Here is a 22,320-nt window from a genome sequence, read left to right on the forward strand (position 1 = left end):
GGTTATGTTGACCCTTAGGTACTTCTAGCTTGTCTAGATTTCTAATCTCATGAGTGGAAGAGTTTAATAGTTGAGCTTTTTGCTCATGTGAAAGAGCAGGTCCAAGACTTTGATATCAATTAAGTCATTTAATGTGTTTACTAAAACTGATAATTCTGTGAAGTGTAATGCATTTCAAATGCTCTTACTTTTAGATTGTGTTCTAATTTTACAGATTCACAATCGGTTGAGTACAAATTAAGAAATGTTCGCAATTTTACGTCAAATTAAAACAAAATATCTGGGCCTTCTGTTATCGCTTTTTGGCGTATATTAGCAATCTATTGTGGTTCTAGTCCTTTCATATGTTAGAAGTAGGATACATTTTTGTGTATGTAAGAAGCATATTTCCATAGAATGTTGAAAGTTAGACTTTTAAGTTGGCTCTTAGTTGCATTGCTGCCTGCTGCGACTGATAAACTAAAATTCAGCAAGAGCCCCTTCTCCTTCCCCTCTGAACTTATTTGCTGTTACATCAGGCCATCACTTTAGTAGATACAAGCAACAAGGCCTGCATGCTAAGGCAGGCAAATTATTTATTTTTGTTTTATGCGATAATAGGTTTTTGAATGAAATAAAGAAAATAATATCAATAAATAATAATCAGTTGATTTTCAAATAAAAAAAAATCAATTGATTGATTTAATTAAATATTTCACTTATATTGTTTCTGGCATTTTTTCAATGTTGAAAGGTCTAACGCATGAAGTTGTTGTTTAGGTTGTCTTTTTTATTTTACAAAGGACTATATTCCTGCCGTAGTTCTTCAACTATAGAATGATAAAAATAACTTCATTTTATGTCTTTCTATTTGAAAGTTGTGAGGATATGGGTTGGAAATCAGTAATGCTAAGTTTTAACCTAGTGCAGGTATTGTCATCACTGAATGGGATTGAAGATGTTAAGTCCCGATTGCTAGCAAAAGCTGAGTAAGTCTTTTTGCTACTGGATATACTAGTTAATGTCTGTACAATGTTAGTAGTATTCAAATATTACATTTTATACATGCACACAATTTTACATGTTTATCTATATTTTGCAGATACATCCTATCAACTCATAAGAAGGTGACATGGGATGTTAGTATCACCAACATTACAATAAATATTCCCTTGAGAAATGCGGTTTCAGAAGAGTTTAACATGGTAATCGCATTGTTTAATGTGTTTTTTTGGACATGAACATCGTTATTCGTGCATATTAATGTCCAACTCCTGTTATATTTTAATCTCTCCTATATCAATTGGGTTGGCCAGGTTTTTGATTTGGGATCTCTTCTTTTCGCATCTAAACCTGAGCTAGACTCTCATGGTTCAAATATTGACGGACAATCATTTATCCAGAAGAACTCACTTGATTCTGCCTTCTCCTCTGATTGGTTAACAAGTTTTCAGCTTCAACATCTTTATAATTACTTTGAGACCAAACTAGTTGATTTTGAGGTCAGGTATCTTGTTTTGTTGGATATTGTTTTCTTTATTATCATTATTGTATTTCTGATAATAGCGACTTACATAAGCAGGTGAAGCTGGTGAAGCCTAATTATCTCCAAACAATCTCAATTCTGAAAAAGTTTTGTGCTTGTATTACCTTGGCCTCTTGCATTATTCCTAATGAATCAAGACTGAAACAATTGGAGGTAATTAGATCAAATCTTGTAGATCTATATATTTGTTTTTGCTAAAACATTGTACTTTAATTTTAACTGATTAGAAATTCTGAAAGGTAAGCTTGTGTTATGTTTTTTTCTTTGTTGCATTTCTGTTCATTGTGTTTAACTGATTAGAAATACTGAAAGTTAAGCTTGTTTTCTATGGTTTTCTTTATATTTTGGTTTTTCCTTGTTGCACTTCTTTTTATTCCTTGTTTTGTGTATGCTTGGCAATATACTCTGGTGCTCCTTTCCATCTACGGTCCTTTCTTTTTCCCTCATCAACACCAAAATTTTTCTTTCATATATATAAATCAGAATTCTGATTTTAGGTCACAATGCCTACCTTCAATTAGGTAATCTAAATTGTTAACTTACCATTTGGGTTTCAGAGGAAATTTTTTGGTATTTCTTGAGCTTGAAGTCCTTTTTTGCTGCAATAAAGATTAACCTGTTATGTCATTATCATACTTTGATTGAGGATTGTAGGGGCCTTATCGTGTCTATGTATTCCTCATGTGTGGCAACTTTTAAAGAGAGGAAAATATTATTCCCATACCCTCATGGGGCCTCTAAGTGGCATGGAAACACATACAGACTCTGAGACAAATGTCCCCAATATTCTTTGGTTTAAAGTCCCCTTTCTTTCTTTATAGATGCCTTTCTTTTCCCTTTGTGTCAGTCTCAAGTGGTGGCATTGAAGGAAAAGTAATCAGAAAGACTATCCCATGCCTCCCATTGGGTTTTGATTTTAAAAGCAGCATGAGAATATATGTAAACTTGCTTTTAAAAATTCACAATGTTTACTTTTCTTGTGGTCTGAAGTCCTTGTTTTTCGATTTAGATAAACTTTTTTTACTATCATCTGAATTTAGGTAAGGATTGTAGGTCCCCCTTTTGTCTCTCTGTAGTTGTATCATGTGTTGAAATCAAAAGAAGAAAGGAGGGAAAGAATGTCCTATTCGAATTTATCATTATTATTAAGTTTATTCTACATAATAGTTGAATACATATGTGTTTTTGAGGAAGGTGCTTCCTTCATCTTAAACGACACGTAAAGCAATACCTCCGCATACATCGTCATATACTCCAAACCATGTTCCTCATGAATATCTCTGAAACTCTAAGCTCCCTGTAGTTCTATATTATTTTCGCCCACATTGTCCATAACTCTTTGAACAGTTTCTGTAGTAACTACATTTTCAGCGGATTTTCTCTGGATTGTACTGGAGATGCAAAGGACCATGTGACTTAGATATTACCAGATTTTATGGGTTGTATACTTCTTTTTGGTTGTTTCTCCCTCCTTGCTTTTTTTTTTTTTTGAATTGTGCAATTTTCAGTTTCTTGAGGATTTAAGCTTCGTATATGCAAAAATTCTGAACCCAGGACTGTTTAAGTTGCGGGTCTAGTTAGTTGGATTTGTATGTGTAAATTATGATATGTATCTATAGGGTTTTCCTTCTGAGCAGTCCTTTGAATTGCAGGTATATGTTGCTGTATCATCGCTTGATGCAAACTTTTCTTTATCAATATATGAGTCAGTCATTGCACTGGTAGTGCTTCTTAATTTACAATGGTCAAGATCTGAACCTGTCATGCTGGACAACCCAAATTCAGTTAATACCGTATCAAGTCACCCAGGAGCTCCTCTTTTTGGTTTCAGTGTAACTGCAAACATCAAATCAGCCAATTTTCTTGTTGATCTTGCAAATGATGGAGAAAAGAGCTCTTCCATCACACTTGCTCTAAAAAATCTAGATGTGTGGTATGTTGCTTGCTGTTAATTTTCTTCTTAAACATGCAGTTGTGCTTTTCTCTCACCTGCTTGTGGATATAGCTTAAGCCACAGGTGCTTTGCAAATTGCTTACATGTCTGATATCAAATTCTTTCTAAAAAGTTTGTCAATATATGAATTAGCTACGAAATTCACTTTCAAATTTTTTTACTGAATTCTAGGTAGGTACATATGCTTTTTTCTGGAAATTAAATTTCTTATAATTGCAGGTATTCTCTTATCGACTATGAGAGGTGCTGGATCTGTTTGAAAGCAGTGGAGGTTACTGCACATACATTGAGTGGTGAAAAGAATAACCATGTTTTATGCTCGCTTGGGGATGCATCTGCCTTAAATAGTGCAAATCAGTATGATATGGCCATTAAACTTGGTGATGCAAGGAATAACCTTTGTGACAAGAATAAATCTACTGAGGCTTGTCTTCTTTTACATTATGAAGCTCATGGGAACATAGATTTCATAAATCACAAGTTCACAGTATACTTGAATAATGCTGACCTCCATTGCTACCCGTATATTTTTGGATTGCTGGTTGGGTTTTATGATAGAATATGTTCATCTAGCCCATTTAATGCTGCTGGGAACTCTTTGGGCCGCACTTTTGATGCTCAAAGTACAAAAAAGATGCCAAGTTTTCAGTTCCAAAGGTTTGGTTTCTCAAACTTCTCTGAAATAGGAACATCTGATTCTGCGAGCATATCTTTGGATTGTTTTCCATTTGTTACAATACATAATTCAGGTTCCCTTGGTAGCCCTGATAGTTCACTTCGTTATTCCATTCCCGACTGGAGGAAGTTATTCAATTTAAGAGATAAAAAATTAAGAAGCCCAAATTGCAATTTGAAGAAGGGATCTAACCCTTTTCATCCCTCACCGCTAAAATCCAAAATGGATATGGTTGCATTTCCTGTGTCAGGGAGTTCTACTGATGCAAATTTATATGCTATTGACATCAATCTCTCAGGAGTTAAACTTCATTTCCATGATTCCTCCTGTATTGTTGGAACAATCACATTGCCAACCTCTAAATCTTCCCTTAGCATTTTTGATGATTGTATGGATCTGGTTTCTTCCTCTGAAGGGGTGATTCTCACATCATCATGGTGGACCAATAATTTACATGAATTTTTGTGGGGTCCTTCATTACCAAATCTTTCTCCAATCTTAAATATACGTGTGAGGAAAGGGAGTTTTGGATCGCTAAGTTCGCAGCTTGAAGTTAGCTTTGGAATTCAGCATGCATGTTGTATTTTACCATTCCAATACTTGGCCATCATAATTGGTTACTTTTCAATGCCTGATTGGAGTTCGAAATCTAGTGTGCAGCCTGTAAGCAAAAGTATTGAGTCCGTGGATAGCCAAAGGGAGAATGCTATCATTTATAAGTTTGAGGTTCTGGAATCCACTTTGATTTTGCCTGTAGAAAGTGATGACCATCAGTTCCTGAAGACAGAAATTCAGCAGCTATATGGTAGTTTCATTGACGAGTGCGCTTTAAGTGATGCATTGAATGACATTCCACCTGAATATGTGGTTCCAGAAAATAAAGTTGCAAGAACAAATCATTGTCTAAATATTTTTGGACGAGATTTATCTCTATCATTGTTGTTGTTTGAGGATGATTGCATAACATTTATCCCAGATAATAAACTGAGAAATTTCTCTTTGATAACACCATTTAGTGCTGATGTTTGGATCAGAATACCTAGTGAAACAGAATCGTTTTCTGCAAGATCTTCTGATTCCACATGTATCATGGGAAGGATTGGCATTTGTCAAGTTTTTGTTGATGGTAAGATCAATTAATCTCTATAGTTAAATTTCAATATAGAATAGTACTCTTCATTTTTTGTATTATTATTATCATTATTTTGTTCTATTGGTGTCACTTGATGCATCTGTTGTTGTTCTTTTTGACAGATTTTTACTACATTGGTGGATTTGAAGCATTATTGGAAATCATAGACCTGTTTTCCTTTGTTCGGGATGAATCAAAATGTTACATGTGTGATGTTTTACAGTTTCTGCAGTCAAAGAGGTTGCGAAAGGAAAAAAGGGCAGTTTCACTTGTAGATTCTGCCGTGACCTTTACTGAAGTCAGATGTTGTGTTGAATCACTCTTGATACAATTGAATCGCTTGGGAAAAGACCTCATTTTACTGGAACCAGTTGCTAAAGCTGAAATGAACTTTATTTGCTCCATGTCGCTGATAAATGAGACACCTACAAGCTTGGATTTAAGTTTTTTCTCTTTAGCATTATCTTCATCGCTAAATTCGGTTATACTTGCACATTGCACTAATACTTGCCCAACCTCATCAGTTCTTGATCTTTCTCTCTCAAAATCTGAACAATGTCGAAGTGAATTCTGTATTGGTCTTCCTTCTCTTGATATATGGCTGCATTGTTCAGAATGGACCGAGCTCCTTGACTTGTATAATTCTTACGGGCGAAAAGTTGTCAAAACTGCAAAGTTGGATTCTTCGTCAGGGAGTTTGGCTGTGAATACAATTTGTCCAGTTCAAAATGTATCAGAATCTGTTCCTCAAATTTCTGTTAAAAAGTCAGGTGCCTCAATTTATAGTGTGCCACTGAGCATGATGCAGGAAACAGTTGTCCTTATTGTGAGGTCAGAAGATATTGGCATTACATTTCATTTTCCAATACATGTCACTAAAGAAGCATGTACTGAATTGGTGTTCACGGAAGAAGGGTCACAGAAAGTTTCATCTACTGGAATTGAAGGGAAGCATTGTAAACTTTTGACATTTTTGATGCACAGCAAAAACAGTGAACTAATTATTTCTGGTAAAAATGCAAAGTTAAAGTGCATTTTGGACAAAACCAGTGGTACTGTGGGGTTTCAAGGCAATGAAAATGTCAATTCTTGGCCTCTCTTCCAGATATTTCAAGTTAGTGTGGAGACTGAGATATGCAATATTCAGGAAAAGCCAGTGCATTTCAATCTGGGGGTTCAATGTGACCGGCTAGACATATGGCTATCACATCAAACATTCCTTTTCTTGCATGATGTAAGGTTTGATGTTCCTGGATCAAGATCTTCTCGGTATAACTTTGGAAGTATGGAATTTAAGATCCAGCTAAGGAAGGGTTCTCTTCTGCTCTCTGATGGAAGGGTATCTTTATTATTTTTTATCTGTTTGGCCTTTAAATTTTTATCTGGAACTTCAGAAGAGTGAATTAGTGTTATTGTATGTGCTTTCCTCATTGTTGCAGTTTGCTTTTGTTTGAAAAACGTTTCTGATGATGCATTAATTAATGCTTTTGCTTGCAATCATCTTCTATACTACACAATTAAGAACTTGCCTTGACTCTGTCAGTAACTTTCCTTTATTGTATGGAGTTTGCATGATGTGTTAGATGTGAAGATTAGCTGGTGTGGAAAAAGTGAAGATCATAATGTTCTAATTTCAGTTTGATGTACCTCTGTTCTAAAACTCTTTTCCTCCTTGAGTGGATTAGGGAGTGGCATGAAATGCTTTTTACAAATGACATGTTATAAGATAATTAGGTTGTTTGGCTTTTTACTATTTGTAGCTGTCAAGATAGATTATGGATTGCCACTGGGCAGTTATATCCATGTGCTTTATTTGCGTTTCTGTTTAACTAAAACTTTTACATGCCATCTATCACAAAAAAGAAAAAAAAGAAGAGGAAAAAAATCATTTTATGTGGTTGAGTTGGCTATTTGTCATACCACTTCATGTATATCTTCTGTCCTTCTCTTTAATAAATTATATATATATATATGTTTTGGTTTTTTGCAGTGGAGTTGTAGTGGACCTCTTTTAGAAATTCTTCTCAGTAACTTCCTGTTATGTGCTAACATAACTCAAAACAGCATGGAAAGTGCAGTTGCATGTGATCTTCAAGTGAATTACAATAACATTCACAAGGTATATTTGGCATGCTGTTTGCATTGCTGTTGTATTCTTTAACTTTAGCATGACTTAGATGCTAATTTTTCTGCTTGCATTTGTTGTAGGTCTTCTGGGAGCCTTTTCTTGAGCCTTGGAAGTTTGAGATGGAGATAATTAGAAAAAAAGAGCTGAATGCTCTGCTAGACAACTCTATTATTACTGATGTCCATCTCCTATCGACAGGACAGCTTAACTTCAACTTTACGGAATCCCTAATTGAGGTACATGGTGATCTTGTTTCCTTTTTATGTTTTCATACTTGCTGGATCACCTTTCAGATACACATTTAATAGGTTACATGATTTAGGACGAGATAGGAAAATATAGGGAAAGAAAGGAAGAGAAAGAGGGTGAAAGCTGATGATAGAGGGGGATATCATAGGGAAAAGGAGAAGGAGCAGGGGAATTAGAAGGGGAGAAACTGAGGTAAAATATAGAGTTAGGATATAAGAGAGAATATGTGATTGCAACTATACTCCATTCATCATCAATATCGGTTACTGAAACTGAAATACATTAGTGATTAGACTACTTCCTAATCCAAACTCTTGGTGAACTAGAAAGACTTAGTGATGGAGGTAATTTAAAACAGCCTAAAGTATATGTAAAATACAACTGCTCCCATAAATATAATGAAATCGGTAACAATTAATACCTAAAATAATTTAGTCCTTCAATTACTACATCATGTCCTGCATCATTTGGACATCAAATGGAAATTGAAAGCTCCAATTGTCTTTTGCATATCACTGGAGGGTGTGAATTGTCATTCTTAAAATCACATAAAAGAGGTATTCTTGCTAAGCATTGTAAATAATTGAATTATTGTCAAAGAGAATAGGTAAACTGATAGTTGCCATAGATATCTTTCATCTTGGTATTTTTACTGCTGTTGATGGTTGTGCACCATGGTCAAATTTATAAAGATCTTTTTAATCAGGTTTTTTTTGAAAGTTAATCTTTTTAATCAGTTGTATAATCATCTTGGTTGCATAAGATTCAAATATCTTTTTGATCAAGGTGCAGTCTCTTTCTTAAGATATTATTACCAGACAAATGTCATTTTCTATTTTATCGTGTGTAGATCTTAACTATTAATTTATAATGTCAATGCTTACTTCTTTACAAAAATATTCAAAGACTGTTTTCAGGACAATTGAAATGGTTAAGGATGCCTGGGGGTTTGTGGAACAAGATTTTTCTGAAAAGCAAAGATATCTAAATCCTCAGCTCACTGAAAATGTATCTGGAGGAAGATATGCTCCCTATATACTTCAAAATCTGACTTCTTCGCCTCTAGTATATCGGGTTTATCAAGGACTGGCCGATTCTGATCAGTTTGATGTCTCAAAAGAAAAGGATGGGAAAATTGTGCAGCCTGGTGCTTCTGTTCCAATTTATCTTAATGACACTCCAGTGGAACAACTTTTTAGTTATCGGCCTACTCGTTCTTCTGACAATCTCAGTGAGAGGCAATCAAATGGGGTGGCTCATCATTTAATGACTATTCAGCTTGATGGCATGTCTGTGCCTTCTGCTCCTGTTTCAATGGATCTTGTTGGACTTACGTACTTTGAAGTTGATTTTTCGAATACTTCACAGTACAATGTAAACACAAAAGAAAATGGTGCAGCTGATGCCAAGAATGGTTTTGTTGTCCCTGTTGTGTTTGATGTTTCAATGCTGCGATATAGCAAGCTAATACGACTGTACTCAACAGTATGTATATGAGCAAATAGTATCATAAATTTTTCAATTTTCAGTTATTTGTTGGTTTCTCCTAATGCCTTTTAATTTCAGGTGATAATTCTAAATGCCACTTCAATGCCATTGGAACTACGGTTCGACATTCCATTTGGTATATCACCAAAGGTGTGGACAAAGCTATTGTTTGAATCCTATAAATCATTTTTTATGTTTTCCCCTCTTTATTTTTTCATTAAGTATGTCCTTGTATTGATTATTGCAGATACTAGACCCAGTGTATCCTGGTCAAGAGTTCCCACTGCCCCTCCATTTGGCTGAAGCCGGTCGCATGCGGTGGCGTCCACTTGGAAATTTTTACCTGTGGAGTGAAGCACACAATGTCTCTGACCTTCTTTCCTCAGAAAGCAAAATTGGATTTCTCAGGTCTTTTGTATGTTATCCATCTCATCCAAGCAGTGACCCATTTCGCTGTTGCTTATCACTTCAGCACATTAGCTTACCTGCAGCTGACAGACTAAAGAAGAGCCCAGTGAGTCATGTTGATCATTCTCTAAACCAGTCAATTCAAAGTTGCAATAAGATGCTAAATGGTCTGGGCAAATCAAAAAATCGATTTATTCATCAAATGACTCTAAGCACTCCGTTAGTCATTAACAACTATCTTCCTGAGGCAATATCATTGACAATTGAAAGTGGTGGAATCACTCGTACTACTTTGCTTTCAAAGGTTAGTATTTCATTGTTCTACCATGTCTTATGGTGGATAGATGTAGTTTGTGCATCTTTTTGTCTTATTAGGATATGATGCTATGAAGTCATTTGAAAACACATGCCTGTCTTTTCAGGTAGTCACTTTCTTTCATCATGTTGATCTTTCACATGACTTGATACTGGAGTTCAGTATGCCTGGATATAGACCTTCAGTCATTAAGTTTCCTCGTACAGAAACATTCAGTAGCACTGCTAAGTTCAGTGGGACGAAGTTCTGTCAGTCTGAAACCATGACCTTTGATCCTGACATGTGTAATGGTAATTAATGTCTATTGTTGATTTTCTACATAATTATATCTTTTTAATTAATTTTTTTGATAGTGTCTCTGTTACTTTTGTGTTCTAGGCCCAATTTATGTAACCGTGGAAAAGATGATGGATGCATTCTCTGGTGCTCGAGAACTTTTCATCTATGTTCCCTTTCTGTTATATAACTGCACAGCATTCCCACTTATTATTTCAGAGTTCTGCAATGAAATGGATGGAACTGTCTGTACTTTACCTTCCTGCTACAATCAAGTTGATGACGAGCTGTTTCAAGGCAGAAGAGATGGTCTCAGCCTTTTGTTTTCTGACCAACATTCGTATGTTGGGGCTCCACAAATTGAAAATTTGGGCTGTTCATTCTTGAAAGATCGTATTGTTTCAACTAGAAAAACCGTTGATCCTCTGTTTGGAAGTTTTTTAAAAAATCCCTTGATTTCATTTTCTCAGAAGCAAACTGACCGACATGATTTAGTGGACCAGAAAACTTCTTCAAATATTCTGAAGAATCAATTGTGTTCAAGCACTCGGTCATTGTCAGGGAATAGTGACTCTGTGGAGAAAGAGTGTGGAATGGTTAAGGCATGCATATATTCTCCTCATAATATTTCTGCTGCAAGTGAAATTGTCGTTTGCATAGGTAATTGTCATCATGGACATATTTCAGAAAATATACCTAATTCTCCATGGTCAGGGGCCTTTCCTCTTGTTCCACCAAGTGGTTCAACGACTGTTCTTGTTCGACAGCCATCATCAAATGCAATGTTTATATTATCTGTCACATCTAGTGCTATTGCTGGACCATTTGCTGGGAGGACACGGGCCATTATTTTTCAGCCGAGGTAATGATTTGATAAGAATGCAAAAAGGAGTGCTGTCCCCAGTCAAATTACTATTATTTTTTCAATGCACACTATATTTGTCTTTTTGTTACAATTGTTTGCTTGTGCAGATATGTTATTAGTAACGCATGCAGCAAGGACATTTATTATAAGCAGAAGGGAACTGATATTGTCTATCATTTGGGTGTGGGGCAACATTCACAGCTTCACTGGACAGATACAACAAGGTACTTGGCCATCTTTGTGTTGAGTGGTGTTATTCTACATCAATTAAACTTGAGTTTGCTGTGGCTTTATATTCAAGTATGGCCTCTATATCTATTGCCAATTGGTTTTAGGTTGGTTTCCGTCCTAAAATTTACCTTGATATCAGAGAAGGCTTTGCCTCCACCCCTTTTTGTTGGGCCCCTTGTTGATAGGCTTGTTATGCCTAAATGTGATTTCCAAGCCACATGATAGGCCTGTTAACCATGTCACACTATAGGTACTGCCCCTACGTGTGAAGAGGATGTTAACGTGGTGATGAGTCCCACATTTATTAAATTTGGGGTAGGCACATACATGTAACCAGCGCTTCTCCACTTCTTACGAATTCCTTTAGGTTGAATGCTTGACATGGTATCAGAGCTAAGGTTTGATTCGTTACTTGTTATTGTTCTTGTTGCCCTAAGATTTGTTTGTCCACGTCGTAGGCCTATTCGTTTCAGTAATTTGTATTTGCCCTACACATGAGGGGGAGTAATGAGTGGTGTTAACTCTCATCGGTGAAGTATTCAGTTGGTCATGTCTTTATATTCAAATTGGGCCTCGCTATTTATTGCCAATGGTTTTAGGTTGGATGCCTATCCTAAAATTTAACACTTTGTTCATAAGATCCAATTTCTTCAACATGAACAAATCTTAGTACTTGTTCCAAGGAATCTTAGATTCCCTCTGGCATTAGATTTATGAGAATTTGATGCTTAGGAGTAATATATCCACATGGTATAGTCTTTCTTTATGTGTTTTGAATTGGGACATTTTCCCAGGAATCCCTGGAATATTTGATAACCTGTTTGGTTTGCTGGGAATATTCAAATAATACGATAGAAATTTCCCCACTTCTTTTGGTAAAAAATGCCCTTGCTGTCTAACGCTAAAAAATGTGTCATGAGAGCAACTTCCATTCTTTGCAATATGCTATACTTGACTTAAAGTAACAACAAGAAGACCTTTGAAGATGTAAAACCACGTAAAAGTATTCATGACTGAACATTAAACGAACGAATAAAGCCACGTTGTGATGTGTTTTACTACTACCCCTAACAGCTAAAACCGCAAAGCAAGCCGTTCTTGAAGGCAAAGTGATGAAGTAGGTGGTTTGCAGACTTGCTTGCTTGCCCTCACTGTTCATAGGCCTTCTATCTTCAACCACCTCATCAATAATCTCATATTGGTAATGAACAGTTTGCCATCTTTGCAATGCCATCACTTGCTTATCAAGCTTTCTGATGGTATTGAAAATTGATCTTCCCCTGGGTCATCAAAAGTAGCTATACTTATTCCCCTACTTGGGAGGCCCCAGAGTTGCATTTGTTGATTGGGTTTTTAGGATGTAATAGTGGCACCTTCCATGTATGGGAGTTAACATGACTTAACCATGAATACTTCTGAAAATATGGATCCTGGTTGAGTTAAGAGTCATAAGACTGCTATGTGAGTCAATCAAAATTTACAATGCTTTATTTGGCTAAAAGAAGAAAAGGGTGTGAGAGGTGGGGGAAGGAGTATCATTAAGTCACTGGTTTTAATTAGAATGGGGTGATGGTTTATATAACAAGTTTGTCTACTTACATTTTTTAAGTTCTTGGTTATAACTTATAAAACTATGATATCTTTTGTCCCTCTGTCTCTTGCTTATTCCATTTCCTATCTGTTGCAGGGAGTTATTGATTTCCATGCGTTTTGATGAACCTGGCTGGCAATGGTCTGGCAGCTTCTTGCCAGATCATCTAGGTGACACTCAAGTGAAAACAAGGAACTATGCTTCTGGTGCCATGAATATGATTCGGGTGGAGGTACAGAATGCTGATGTTTCCGTCAGGGATGAGAAGATTGTTGGAAGCCTCCAGGGTAGTTCTGGAACGAACTTGATTCTCTTATCAGAGGATGATACAGGATATATGCCATACAGAATTGATAATTTCTCAAAGGAGGTTGGTACCTGTTTGATTAGTGTTCTATTGTACTCTTAGCTAATAGCTTTATACTTGCTAATTATTGGTTTTCGATATTTTTGTGACCTTTTAATTTATCAGATACCAACTGTTTTTTTTAATTAGTTCAATAAGTAATGGACTGCATGGACCAAATACTTAATCTATGTGTTGCCTGCTATGTACATGCCAGCTTTGCTAAGCCTGTTCAAATTGTTCAACTGCATGCTTTACTTATGTGCTGTTAGACAATATCTCTGCGCAAAGATTTTTATTTTATATTATTTTGTACATTTTTTTTTGGTGAGCTAAATGTATCCAACCTTTTTTATTATTATTTCTCTTTCCCTTTGGTTAGGGGTTATATTTGTGAAATATTCTATTTTAAAAATAAAATGCACTAAGAACCTAAACCCTAATACAAACCGTAGAATACCATATATAACTCTAAAGTCTTAATACTAAAAAAAAAACTAAATACCCAGATAAAAACCCTAAATCTACAATTATATATATATATATATATATATATATATTTGGTATGGGGTGATCACGTCAAAATCCATGGTGATTTGCGCTTGGGATTAGATCACCGTGTTTGGTAAGAACTCGGTAATCTTATGTGGTGTTGATCTAAGATCACTGAAGTGGTTGGATCACTACCTTGAAGGGTGATCTAATTCCCATCCAAAAAGGTGGGAAACTTTTTGCATCAAGTGAAGTTATATGTAAATTTAATTATGGATAATATTACTCTTTTAATGTATGAACAGAAAACTTGTTTTCTTGCAAAATTGAAATTATTTTCATATAGTAAATATTTGCCTTTTTCAAAATAATATTCTTTGCACCAAACTCAAAAGTACATTACGTGCTTTTCTTTGCTTTTCTTATGTTCGATATAATTTTTGTTTTCTCAGCAAATTTATTATCATTTTAGTAGATTTAGTTTCATTTCTCATTCATTTGAAGACTTTTATGCAATTAGTATTTTGGAAGTTAATTTATTTGTTGATAAATATATTTTTCATAATTGTTGATTAAATTATTTAATTATATCTTTATAAAAAATAAAATATTTATAGTTACTAATTGTTATCTTTATTCAATATTCAAATTATTATTATTATTTTTAACTATTATGGTTATCTTGGTATTTTAAACAAAATTTTTTTGAGTTTTATGTGATACCATAAATGTAATATCTAATCCAAGTGATTAATAATTTGTTAACCAAACATGATAATCTTAAATCTCCGGTGATAAAGATCACCATAGTAATAAGATCACCTTGGCAATTAAATCACCATGGTGATATTGAAAAAACCAAACACTGAATACCGTCTTTGCAGTCCGCATCACCCATTTAAACATTTTCTATCATTATTTCTATGAGTTTTCTATGATGTTTTTGCTTCATTGTAGAGACTAAGGATTTACCAACAAAGGTGTGAGTCACTTGACACCATTGTTCACCCATACATGTCCTGCCCTTATGCATGGGATGAACCCTACTATCCACATCGTGTCACTATTGAGGTATGCCTGCTTACCTTTTTGTTCCTTTTAGAAGTGTTAAACTGCAAGGCATTGCTTGCTAAGAATCTTTGTTTGAGAAATGAAGGTGCCAGGAGAGCGTATTGTGGGTTCTTTTTCTCTAGATGATTTGAAAGAATACAGGCCTGTACATCTACAGTCAACTTCTGAGGTACATAATTCTGCTATTAAATTTATTGCTTTAATTAGGACTGGTATAAGGATATTTGAGTAGATATGCAAACTTTATACGTGCTCTGAGTTGGCTGGTAAAGGAGAAGGATTATATAATGCAGCTGATGCTCTCCAAGGATTGAACCCTCTGCAGTAACTTGTCTTTTATGGTCATTTTGCTCCAGCATACGAATTTACAACTTCATAATATAACATTATCCTAGTTTCATGCTATATCTAATCAATATAGCAGCATTAGAAGTGTGGTCTGAAGATGAATATAATTTTATGATGTATTTGAGGGGTTAAAATACAAAAAAATGCCCTTCTACTTAACAAAATTTCAAAATAAGCTCTTATTCTTCTATTGTACCCAATTGAGCCCTTATTTGGATCGAAATCGTTCAAATTCATTATCTTTGCCATGTCAATGTCTATGTGGCATTTTTGTGGTTGAGTTGTGCTTATGTGGCACCAACATGGCAAAAATAAAATAAATTTTCAAACATTAAAAAGTTAAATAATTACATGACTTATATATATATATAAAATAATTTAATATTTTATTTTAAAATATTATTTGAAATTACTTAAAAACTAATTAAGCTGAAAATATTTAAATTTTAAAAAGTGAGAAGGAGAAGGAAATGAGAAAATGAAGAGAAGAAAAAAAAAGAATATATTTAAAATTAAGAATTAAAATTAATCATATTTAAAATTAAAGTTAAAATATATTGATATGTTTATTGTTATTTTTTGAGTTAGTTTACTTTTTTTGAAAAATAAACTAGGAAAGAAGATCGGAAAGCATGTAATCTATGAAATGCTCTTCATTTTGTAAGGGAACTTCTATAGACACTTTTATAACAACTAAGTTCTTTCTATTTGGCCTGAGTTAACTATAAAGTTCACAGGCTTTTTAGAAATTCAGAAAATATTGTATAGTCGAGAATATAAAGTGAAAACTTGCAAACTGGCTATATGATAGGCAATATTACAATGCTGGATTTAGTGCACCATGTGATATGATTTGGTGGTTCTTTTTTTCAAATATTTCTTCTGAAATAGATTTTTTTTTTTAATAGCTAACATAAGCAATTCAAGGTTATTAGTTTCCTTGCTACTCCTAAATCCTGATTTACATAAAAAAATTGGTCTAATGCTAAATTTTGCCTGCAGAAGCCGGAGAGGATGTTGCTTTTATCTTTACGTGCTGAGGGTGCAACAAAGGTGTGTTTCTCATGGTTAGGTGCATTGAGCTGGATTTTTCTCATTTGTGTAGCAACTGAGTTTCCTGTTGCAGGTTCTCAGCATTATTGATTCAACTTATCATATTGTGAAAGACATGAAGGATCACAATACTATCAGGTTCCAAGAAAAACAAAAACAAGAGGAGAAACAGGAGAAATATGTTGATTATAAGGAGAAATTTTCACTTACTATTCCTTACATGGGTATTTCCTTGGTTAATTCTTATCCACAGGTTAGTAAATACAAAATTAGTAGATTTTTGTTCAGATTTAAAGAGAAACTTTCAACGTCTATTAAGCTTTCCTCTTTATTTTGCAGGAACTGCTTTTTGCCTCTGCAAAAAATATAAAAATTGATTTGCTTCAGAGCATGGACCACCAAAAGCTTTCTTTTCAGATCTCTTCACTGAAAATAGATAATCAACTGCATAATACCCCTTATCCTGTTATCCTTTCCTTTAATAGTGACTACAGAAGCCACCAAGTTGGCCAGACAACTAAGGATGATGGCCCAAAATCTAAAGCTGAAAGAGGATTACAAATTCCTTCTGACTCTTCTTTTGAACCTGTATTCTACCTAGCTGTGGCAAAGTGGAGGAGGAAAGATGTTTCATTGGTTTCATTTGAATATATAAGCTTAAGGTGTTGTTTGCAGAATCATGTGCTTCGTAATAGTTTATTTTATTTGCAGTAGCTTCGGTGCTTATCCTAGTATGTTAATTGCTTGCAGAGTGGCAGATTTTTGCCTTGAGCTTGAGCAGGAAGTGATATTGAGCTTGCTTTACTTCTTCAAAGCTGCTTCTCCAGGTCTTCAGAGTCAAGTCTTGCCATTTTCTGATCCTATATACAATGTGGGCTTTGTGCATGGTCAAACATGTGAGCATGTGAAAGCAAGAGAACAGCTACATGGAACTGGTACTCCTGTGCTCGGTAAAAGTGATGAAACTGGTGGATTATTACCTTTAATAGTTCCAATAGGAGCTCCTTGGCAGCAAATTCACCTTTTGGCCAGAAGACATAGGAAGATTTATGTGGAATCATTTGATTTGGCTCCTATAAAGTTTACTCTGAGGTAGAACCAATAACTTTATCTCTAGTGGAATTGCTTTCTTTTTATTCAGTTCAAGTTCTTACTTTAACACCTATAAGTTGACAGACATGATGTTTTGGTTGCAACAGCTTTTCTAGTTCTCCTTGGATGCTTAGGAATGGGGTTCTTACATCAGGAGAATCTCTTATCCATGTGAGTATCTGTTATCTGAAGTGCTAGAATTATCTAAGGTTGTGTATTACAGAAGATAAATCTTAGAAAAAAAATTGGTATGCTTATCAAAACCAGACTGTTCCAAGCTTAATTAGGGAAATGGAGACCTGATCACTTGGCTGATGAGGATTTCCAGTAATTGGAAAACATGGTCAAACCTCATGTGACTTTGGTTTATTTGGTTAGCTCCTCCCCTCTTTAATTTAGCCAAATGTTGGGGAAAGGACTTGTGCTTCATGCCTTGCCACTTAAGAAGGGTTGGACTTAACAATTATGCTTCTTCACATTAGTTTTACATGCACAAATGTATAGATATGGTATATTTATAGATACTCATTTGGAAAATATTGTTTTGACTCCATAACTGTGATTGGACTTGGCCACTCTACATAGGGGCTGGCGGATACCTGATCTTGACTTGGTTAATTCTTATTTATTTAGAACTATAGCAAGGATGACATCATGTCTTAGCCTTTGTAGTACAGATGAAAGTAAATAGAGCTGATAATAAGCAATTCATGAGCTATTTGAGCCATGTCTTAATTAAGCACATTTATTATGCTTACTAAATGAGCTCATGCTCATTGAGCCTAGTTTGGACTCTACGTGTTCTTGGCTTGTTTAATTTTATGAATGGCTTGTTTATGAGTTTTGCAGAGATTTTTTTTGTCATTATTTGATATTTGAATTTGGCTATAAATCATATAAAAATATATGTAATTGTCATTTCTAATTATTACTTTATAAGTAATCTTAATTGCATATGTTTTTCCAGATTGAATCTTGGTTTACTTAAAAGCTTCTTTTTGAGTTTAGTTACAAGCTTAAAAATAAGCTCAATGTTAACTCGGTTATCTAAAGAACCAAGCTTCAGCTCTTACTCAATAATTTCTCAAATAAACATGCTTGAGCTAAAAAGTTTGAGCTTGATAAAAATTTGAACTCAATAAAAACTAGCTGCAGTAATCCCTTGATCTCTTGTCCTTTTTTTTTTTTCGCACAGTTGTGTCTTAGGATTTAGTCCTTATTTGATTTGTAATAGAATGAACTCATGGCAGCCATATTAACAGGAGCAACTGATCTTTCCAACCTGATGAATTTAATTTCAGAATGTTAATAAGTCTCATTTTGATTCTATGTTACTGGTTTCCCTATTTATTGGTCTGGCCCTTGTTCTGGTCATATTGCTTTTTGTCTAATTACCCCATTCTCCAAGAAAAAAAAAAACATAAACCACAAAGGAAAAACATGATAGTGATAAAATAAAGAGATATGATGTGGAAGGGAGGAGGGAAAATAGTCACGGTTCTCATAATTTTTATTTAAAATTTCTAGCCATGATTCTCATCTCACAGATGTGCCTATGTCAATCACTAAAAGGTCATACCTTGAATCAAAAATTTGTTTCACTTGTGAAATTCTTGCTGTTTTGGCTTACTGCTCTTTTTTTTGCTTCATAACAATCCTATTGGTTTAGTGCTACTTTAAAATATCCCCTTATGAGCAAATTACTAAATTTCTTGGTAAAATTATTCATTGCAGAGGGGTCTTATGGCCCTTGCTGATGTAGAGGGAGCAAGAATTCATCTCAAACAGTTGTCAATCATGCATCAAATGGCTAGTTGGGAATCCATTCAGGAGATCCTTATTAGGCACTACACTCGGCAACTACTCCATGAGATGTACAAGGTAAATATTAGATCCTATTTTTTTAACTCATTGAATCCTTTGGCTTGATGCTACCACCCTTCTTTAAGGGGTAATGATGGAGGATGGAAAAAAACCAGTTGAAGGAATAAACTATCTAGGACTTCGTTTTGTTTCTTTATTATACTTTATGGTTTAACTTTAGCTTTTATATGTAAGTAGGATATTACAGAATATTTAGGTTATTTATATTAACTAGTACTTTACTTGTTATCCAAGTTATCCAAGTATTAAGGCTTATGGGTTATTTTTGCTATTTTGCATTTCTACTAGGTTTTAGGATTTAGTTATAAAAACCTATTTAAATTTTGTTTTGAGTAGGCTTGATTTATGAATTATTGAGATATTGATATTTCGATTAATTTGGAGATTGGTATTTTTAAATATTTGATTTTTGGGTATTAATATTTGAGAATTTTGGTTGAGAATTCAGATTATATTTATGAGTGTTTTGATTTGATAATACTTGTTCTACATCAATTGGGTTCTTGAATAAAAAGATCTGCCAGTGTTGTGAGTTTTGAGTTGAGAGAGGTTTTTTGGAGTGAATTTGAGAGAATTTCAGAGTTTCGTGAGTGATTTCAAAGTTGTGAGAGAATTTTGATTGTATTTCAAAGCTGCTTAAGGGGAAAAACAAAAGTTGTTAAAATAGGAGTTTTCTGGATTGGTTGAAAAAAATTCTTTCAAATTTAAAGCCGCAGGTCTTGTGTACTTTGATACTAGATTGATGTAGAACAAGAACACTCAATAATAGTCTAAAAATCTCAATTGCATGAACTCAACTCTCAAAATCAAAATCCCAATATCTAAATATCAATCATCAAAACCTAAATTCCCAGTTTTAACAAAACCTATGTATATGAGTTCCCTTAGCCTATGTTTTAAGCCCATAGATAATAAAGCTCTCCTAAATACCAAGTCCAATAAAATATAATAAACAAACAAGCCCATAAGATAGATTAAATCTATGTTTTAAATTTATGCCTAGAAAGACATTCTTCCAAAACTTGCAAGAATTTCCTCCATCAGTGGGCTTCCACATAGGCCTGGGATTAAAATTTTATGTCCTGCTTCTCCATTGATATTCCAACTTGAACCTAGGATCTCTAACCCCATCCTTAACACTTGAGTAAGCCCAGGTGGCTATAGTTGACGCCTTTTAATTTGGGAAATATATTACCTCATGATTTGAATAGGTTAAATTAGTACTGCTTGCTTATTAATTATGTTATATCACCTTATATCTCATGTTTGCTCTCTTATGCTTCAGAACTTTATTTCCTTGCGAAGTTATCCTTTGGGCTCTAATTTTCTTAGAATCTGCTTCAATAAATTAGTGCTTTACAGCTTACCGTGTTTGAATTTCCTTAGTGCTATGTGGTATAGACTATAGTTCATTATAGTGCTGACTATGTTACTTTACTGGTGATTCAACATCTTCTTGAATCTAAACCGTCTTTTTGGGGCTCCTACTTGTGTAATCTGCAGGTGTTTGGCTCTGCTGGTGTTATAGGTAATCCCATGGGATTTGCCAGGAGTCTAGGTGCTGGAATTAGAGATTTTTTAGCAGTTCCTGCCAAGAGTATTTTAAAGGTAATGAAATTCTTTATTAACCTTAAACTGCTCATTACTGCAGGACTAAAATATGATGGTTTCTCTTACAGAGTCCCACTGGACTTATCACAGGCATGGCTCAAGGTACTACTAGTCTTCTGAGCAATACAGTCTATGCGCTAAGTGATGCTGCCACGCAGTTCAGTAAAGCTGCACACAAGGTATCACTAGATTGAACTTGAGAAATTCAGGGTTTCTTTTTTAAAAGTTTATTTTTATGGGAAACTTGAATTATTCAGTTAAATATCATCGGTTGACAATAAAAAGCTATTCTGCTTGCAGGGTATTGTTGCATTTACATTTGATGACCAGGCTGTGGCAAGAATGGAAAAGCAATTGAAGGGGGAAGCTTCACACAGTAAAGGCATAATAAATGAAGTCTTTGAGGTACATTATCTGTATGTTGTCTGTATATTTTTGTATATGGATGATAAATACTGCACTGCCGGTGCCAAACCCTGTATCTTGTCAAGGCCTTAAATAAATTATGCTGTTCATTTAGAGCTATATCTTTGACAGCCTAGAGATGCTAGACTGAAGCTTCTGATCTGGCTACAGTGCTACTGCATCCCTTTTCAAGTTTGAATCTTATTTTACCGATGATTCCAGGGACTTACTGGCCTCCTTCAATCACCAGTTAAAGAAGCAGAGAAACACGGCCTTCCTGGCATCCTCTCAGGTAAACCACAGGCACAGAGTTGACGGCGTGTCTATATATACTGTATTGCCATCATGACAAGAAGTCATGCATCATCACCGGGAATGCTGACTCGTTTATTTATGTTTGTACAGGAATAGCCTTGGGAGTAACAGGACTAGTGGGAAGACCAGCTGCAAGTATACTTGAGGTGACTGGAAGAACTGCACAGAGTATTAGAAACAGAAGCAGACTATACCATATGGGATCACAACGGTACAGAGTTCGTTTTCCAAGGCCTCTAAGTAGAGAGCTTCCTTTGAGGCCTTACTCTTGGGAAGAAGCTGTTGGGATATCAGTGCTTACTGAAGCTGATGGTGGCAAGCTCAAGGATGAGGTGTATGTCATGTGCAAAACACTGAGAAAACCTGGTAAATTTGTCATTGTGACTGAGAGACTTGTGTTGGTTGTTAATTGCCCAAGTCTGGTGGACTTCGAGAAACCTGAATTTCAAGGTGTCGCAGTGGATCCAGAATGGGTGATAGAAACAGAAATTAGCCTGCATAGTGTAATCCACACAGATGCTGATGACGGGGTGGTGCATATTGTTGGAAGCAGTTCAGATGCTTTATTGAGACAGAAGCAGCAGCTGTCTCGGAAGGGTGGTGGGACGAGGAAGCGATGGAATAATCCATCAACTCCTCTACCTCTCTTTCAGACCAACTTGGAACTGGCATCAGAGGAAGATGCAGAAGACTTTTTACAGGTTTTGCTATCTACAATTGAGCAGGGGAAAGAGCATGGGGGCAGTGGATATGTACTGCACCGAAATAACATCAAGTAGGTAGATTTGCATCATTTTCAATCCCTGTTGCCTCAAAAAGGAAAAGGAGAAAATGGGAAATGTCCCTATATAGGTTAAAAAATTT

The 22,320-nt window shown here is 35.1% G+C and overlaps 1 protein-coding gene across 4 annotated transcripts in view; it reads left to right on the forward strand.

Moving 5' to 3' along the window:
* LOC110410046 (vacuolar protein sorting-associated protein, putative (DUF1162)) overlaps window positions 1-22,314 on the forward strand; it is a 38,267-nt gene extending 15,953 nt beyond the window's left edge. For 3 of the 4 annotated variants that reach the window (XM_021419617.1, XM_021419618.2, XM_021419620.1), the window contains 29 exons: window positions 910-968; window positions 1,082-1,184; window positions 1,296-1,481; window positions 1,562-1,678; window positions 3,178-3,458; window positions 3,699-5,281; window positions 5,410-6,626; window positions 7,278-7,406; window positions 7,496-7,651; window positions 8,571-9,149; window positions 9,231-9,302; window positions 9,400-9,864; window positions 9,983-10,166; window positions 10,255-11,014; window positions 11,125-11,241; window positions 12,936-13,209; window positions 14,635-14,748; window positions 14,834-14,917; window positions 16,099-16,149; window positions 16,223-16,402; window positions 16,489-16,811; window positions 16,900-17,241; window positions 17,349-17,412; window positions 18,976-19,122; window positions 20,629-20,733; window positions 20,805-20,915; window positions 21,037-21,141; window positions 21,364-21,433; window positions 21,547-22,314. In XM_021419617.1, the coding sequence (XP_021275292.1) occupies window positions 910-968; window positions 1,082-1,184; window positions 1,296-1,481; window positions 1,562-1,678; window positions 3,178-3,458; window positions 3,699-5,281; window positions 5,410-6,626; window positions 7,278-7,406; window positions 7,496-7,651; window positions 8,571-9,149; window positions 9,231-9,302; window positions 9,400-9,864; window positions 9,983-10,166; window positions 10,255-11,014; window positions 11,125-11,241; window positions 12,936-13,209; window positions 14,635-14,748; window positions 14,834-14,917; window positions 16,099-16,149; window positions 16,223-16,402; window positions 16,489-16,811; window positions 16,900-17,241; window positions 17,349-17,412; window positions 18,976-19,122; window positions 20,629-20,733; window positions 20,805-20,915; window positions 21,037-21,141; window positions 21,364-21,433; window positions 21,547-22,235 (8,667 nt within the window). In that variant the 3' untranslated portion in view covers window positions 22,236-22,314. Of the gene's footprint in view, window positions 1-909; window positions 969-1,081; window positions 1,185-1,295; window positions 1,482-1,561; window positions 1,679-3,177; window positions 3,459-3,698; window positions 5,282-5,409; window positions 6,627-7,277; window positions 7,407-7,495; window positions 7,652-8,570; window positions 9,150-9,230; window positions 9,303-9,399; window positions 9,865-9,982; window positions 10,167-10,254; window positions 11,015-11,124; window positions 11,242-12,935; window positions 13,210-14,634; window positions 14,749-14,833; window positions 14,918-16,098; window positions 16,150-16,222; window positions 16,403-16,488; window positions 16,812-16,899; window positions 17,242-17,348; window positions 17,413-18,975; window positions 19,123-20,628; window positions 20,734-20,804; window positions 20,916-21,036; window positions 21,142-21,273; window positions 21,434-21,546 lie in introns of those variants that run through there. The other variant, XM_021419619.2, reaches the window with a different exon arrangement.
* The last annotated feature ends 6 nt before the right edge of the window (window positions 22,315-22,320 follow it).

Source organism: Theobroma umbraticum, unplaced genomic scaffold (assembly GCF_002168275.2).
Source record: "Theobroma umbraticum cultivar Fairchild unplaced genomic scaffold, ASM216827v3 scaffold_44.0, whole genome shotgun sequence".
NCBI classification, from domain to species: Eukaryota; Viridiplantae; Streptophyta; class Magnoliopsida; order Malvales; family Malvaceae; genus Theobroma; species Theobroma umbraticum.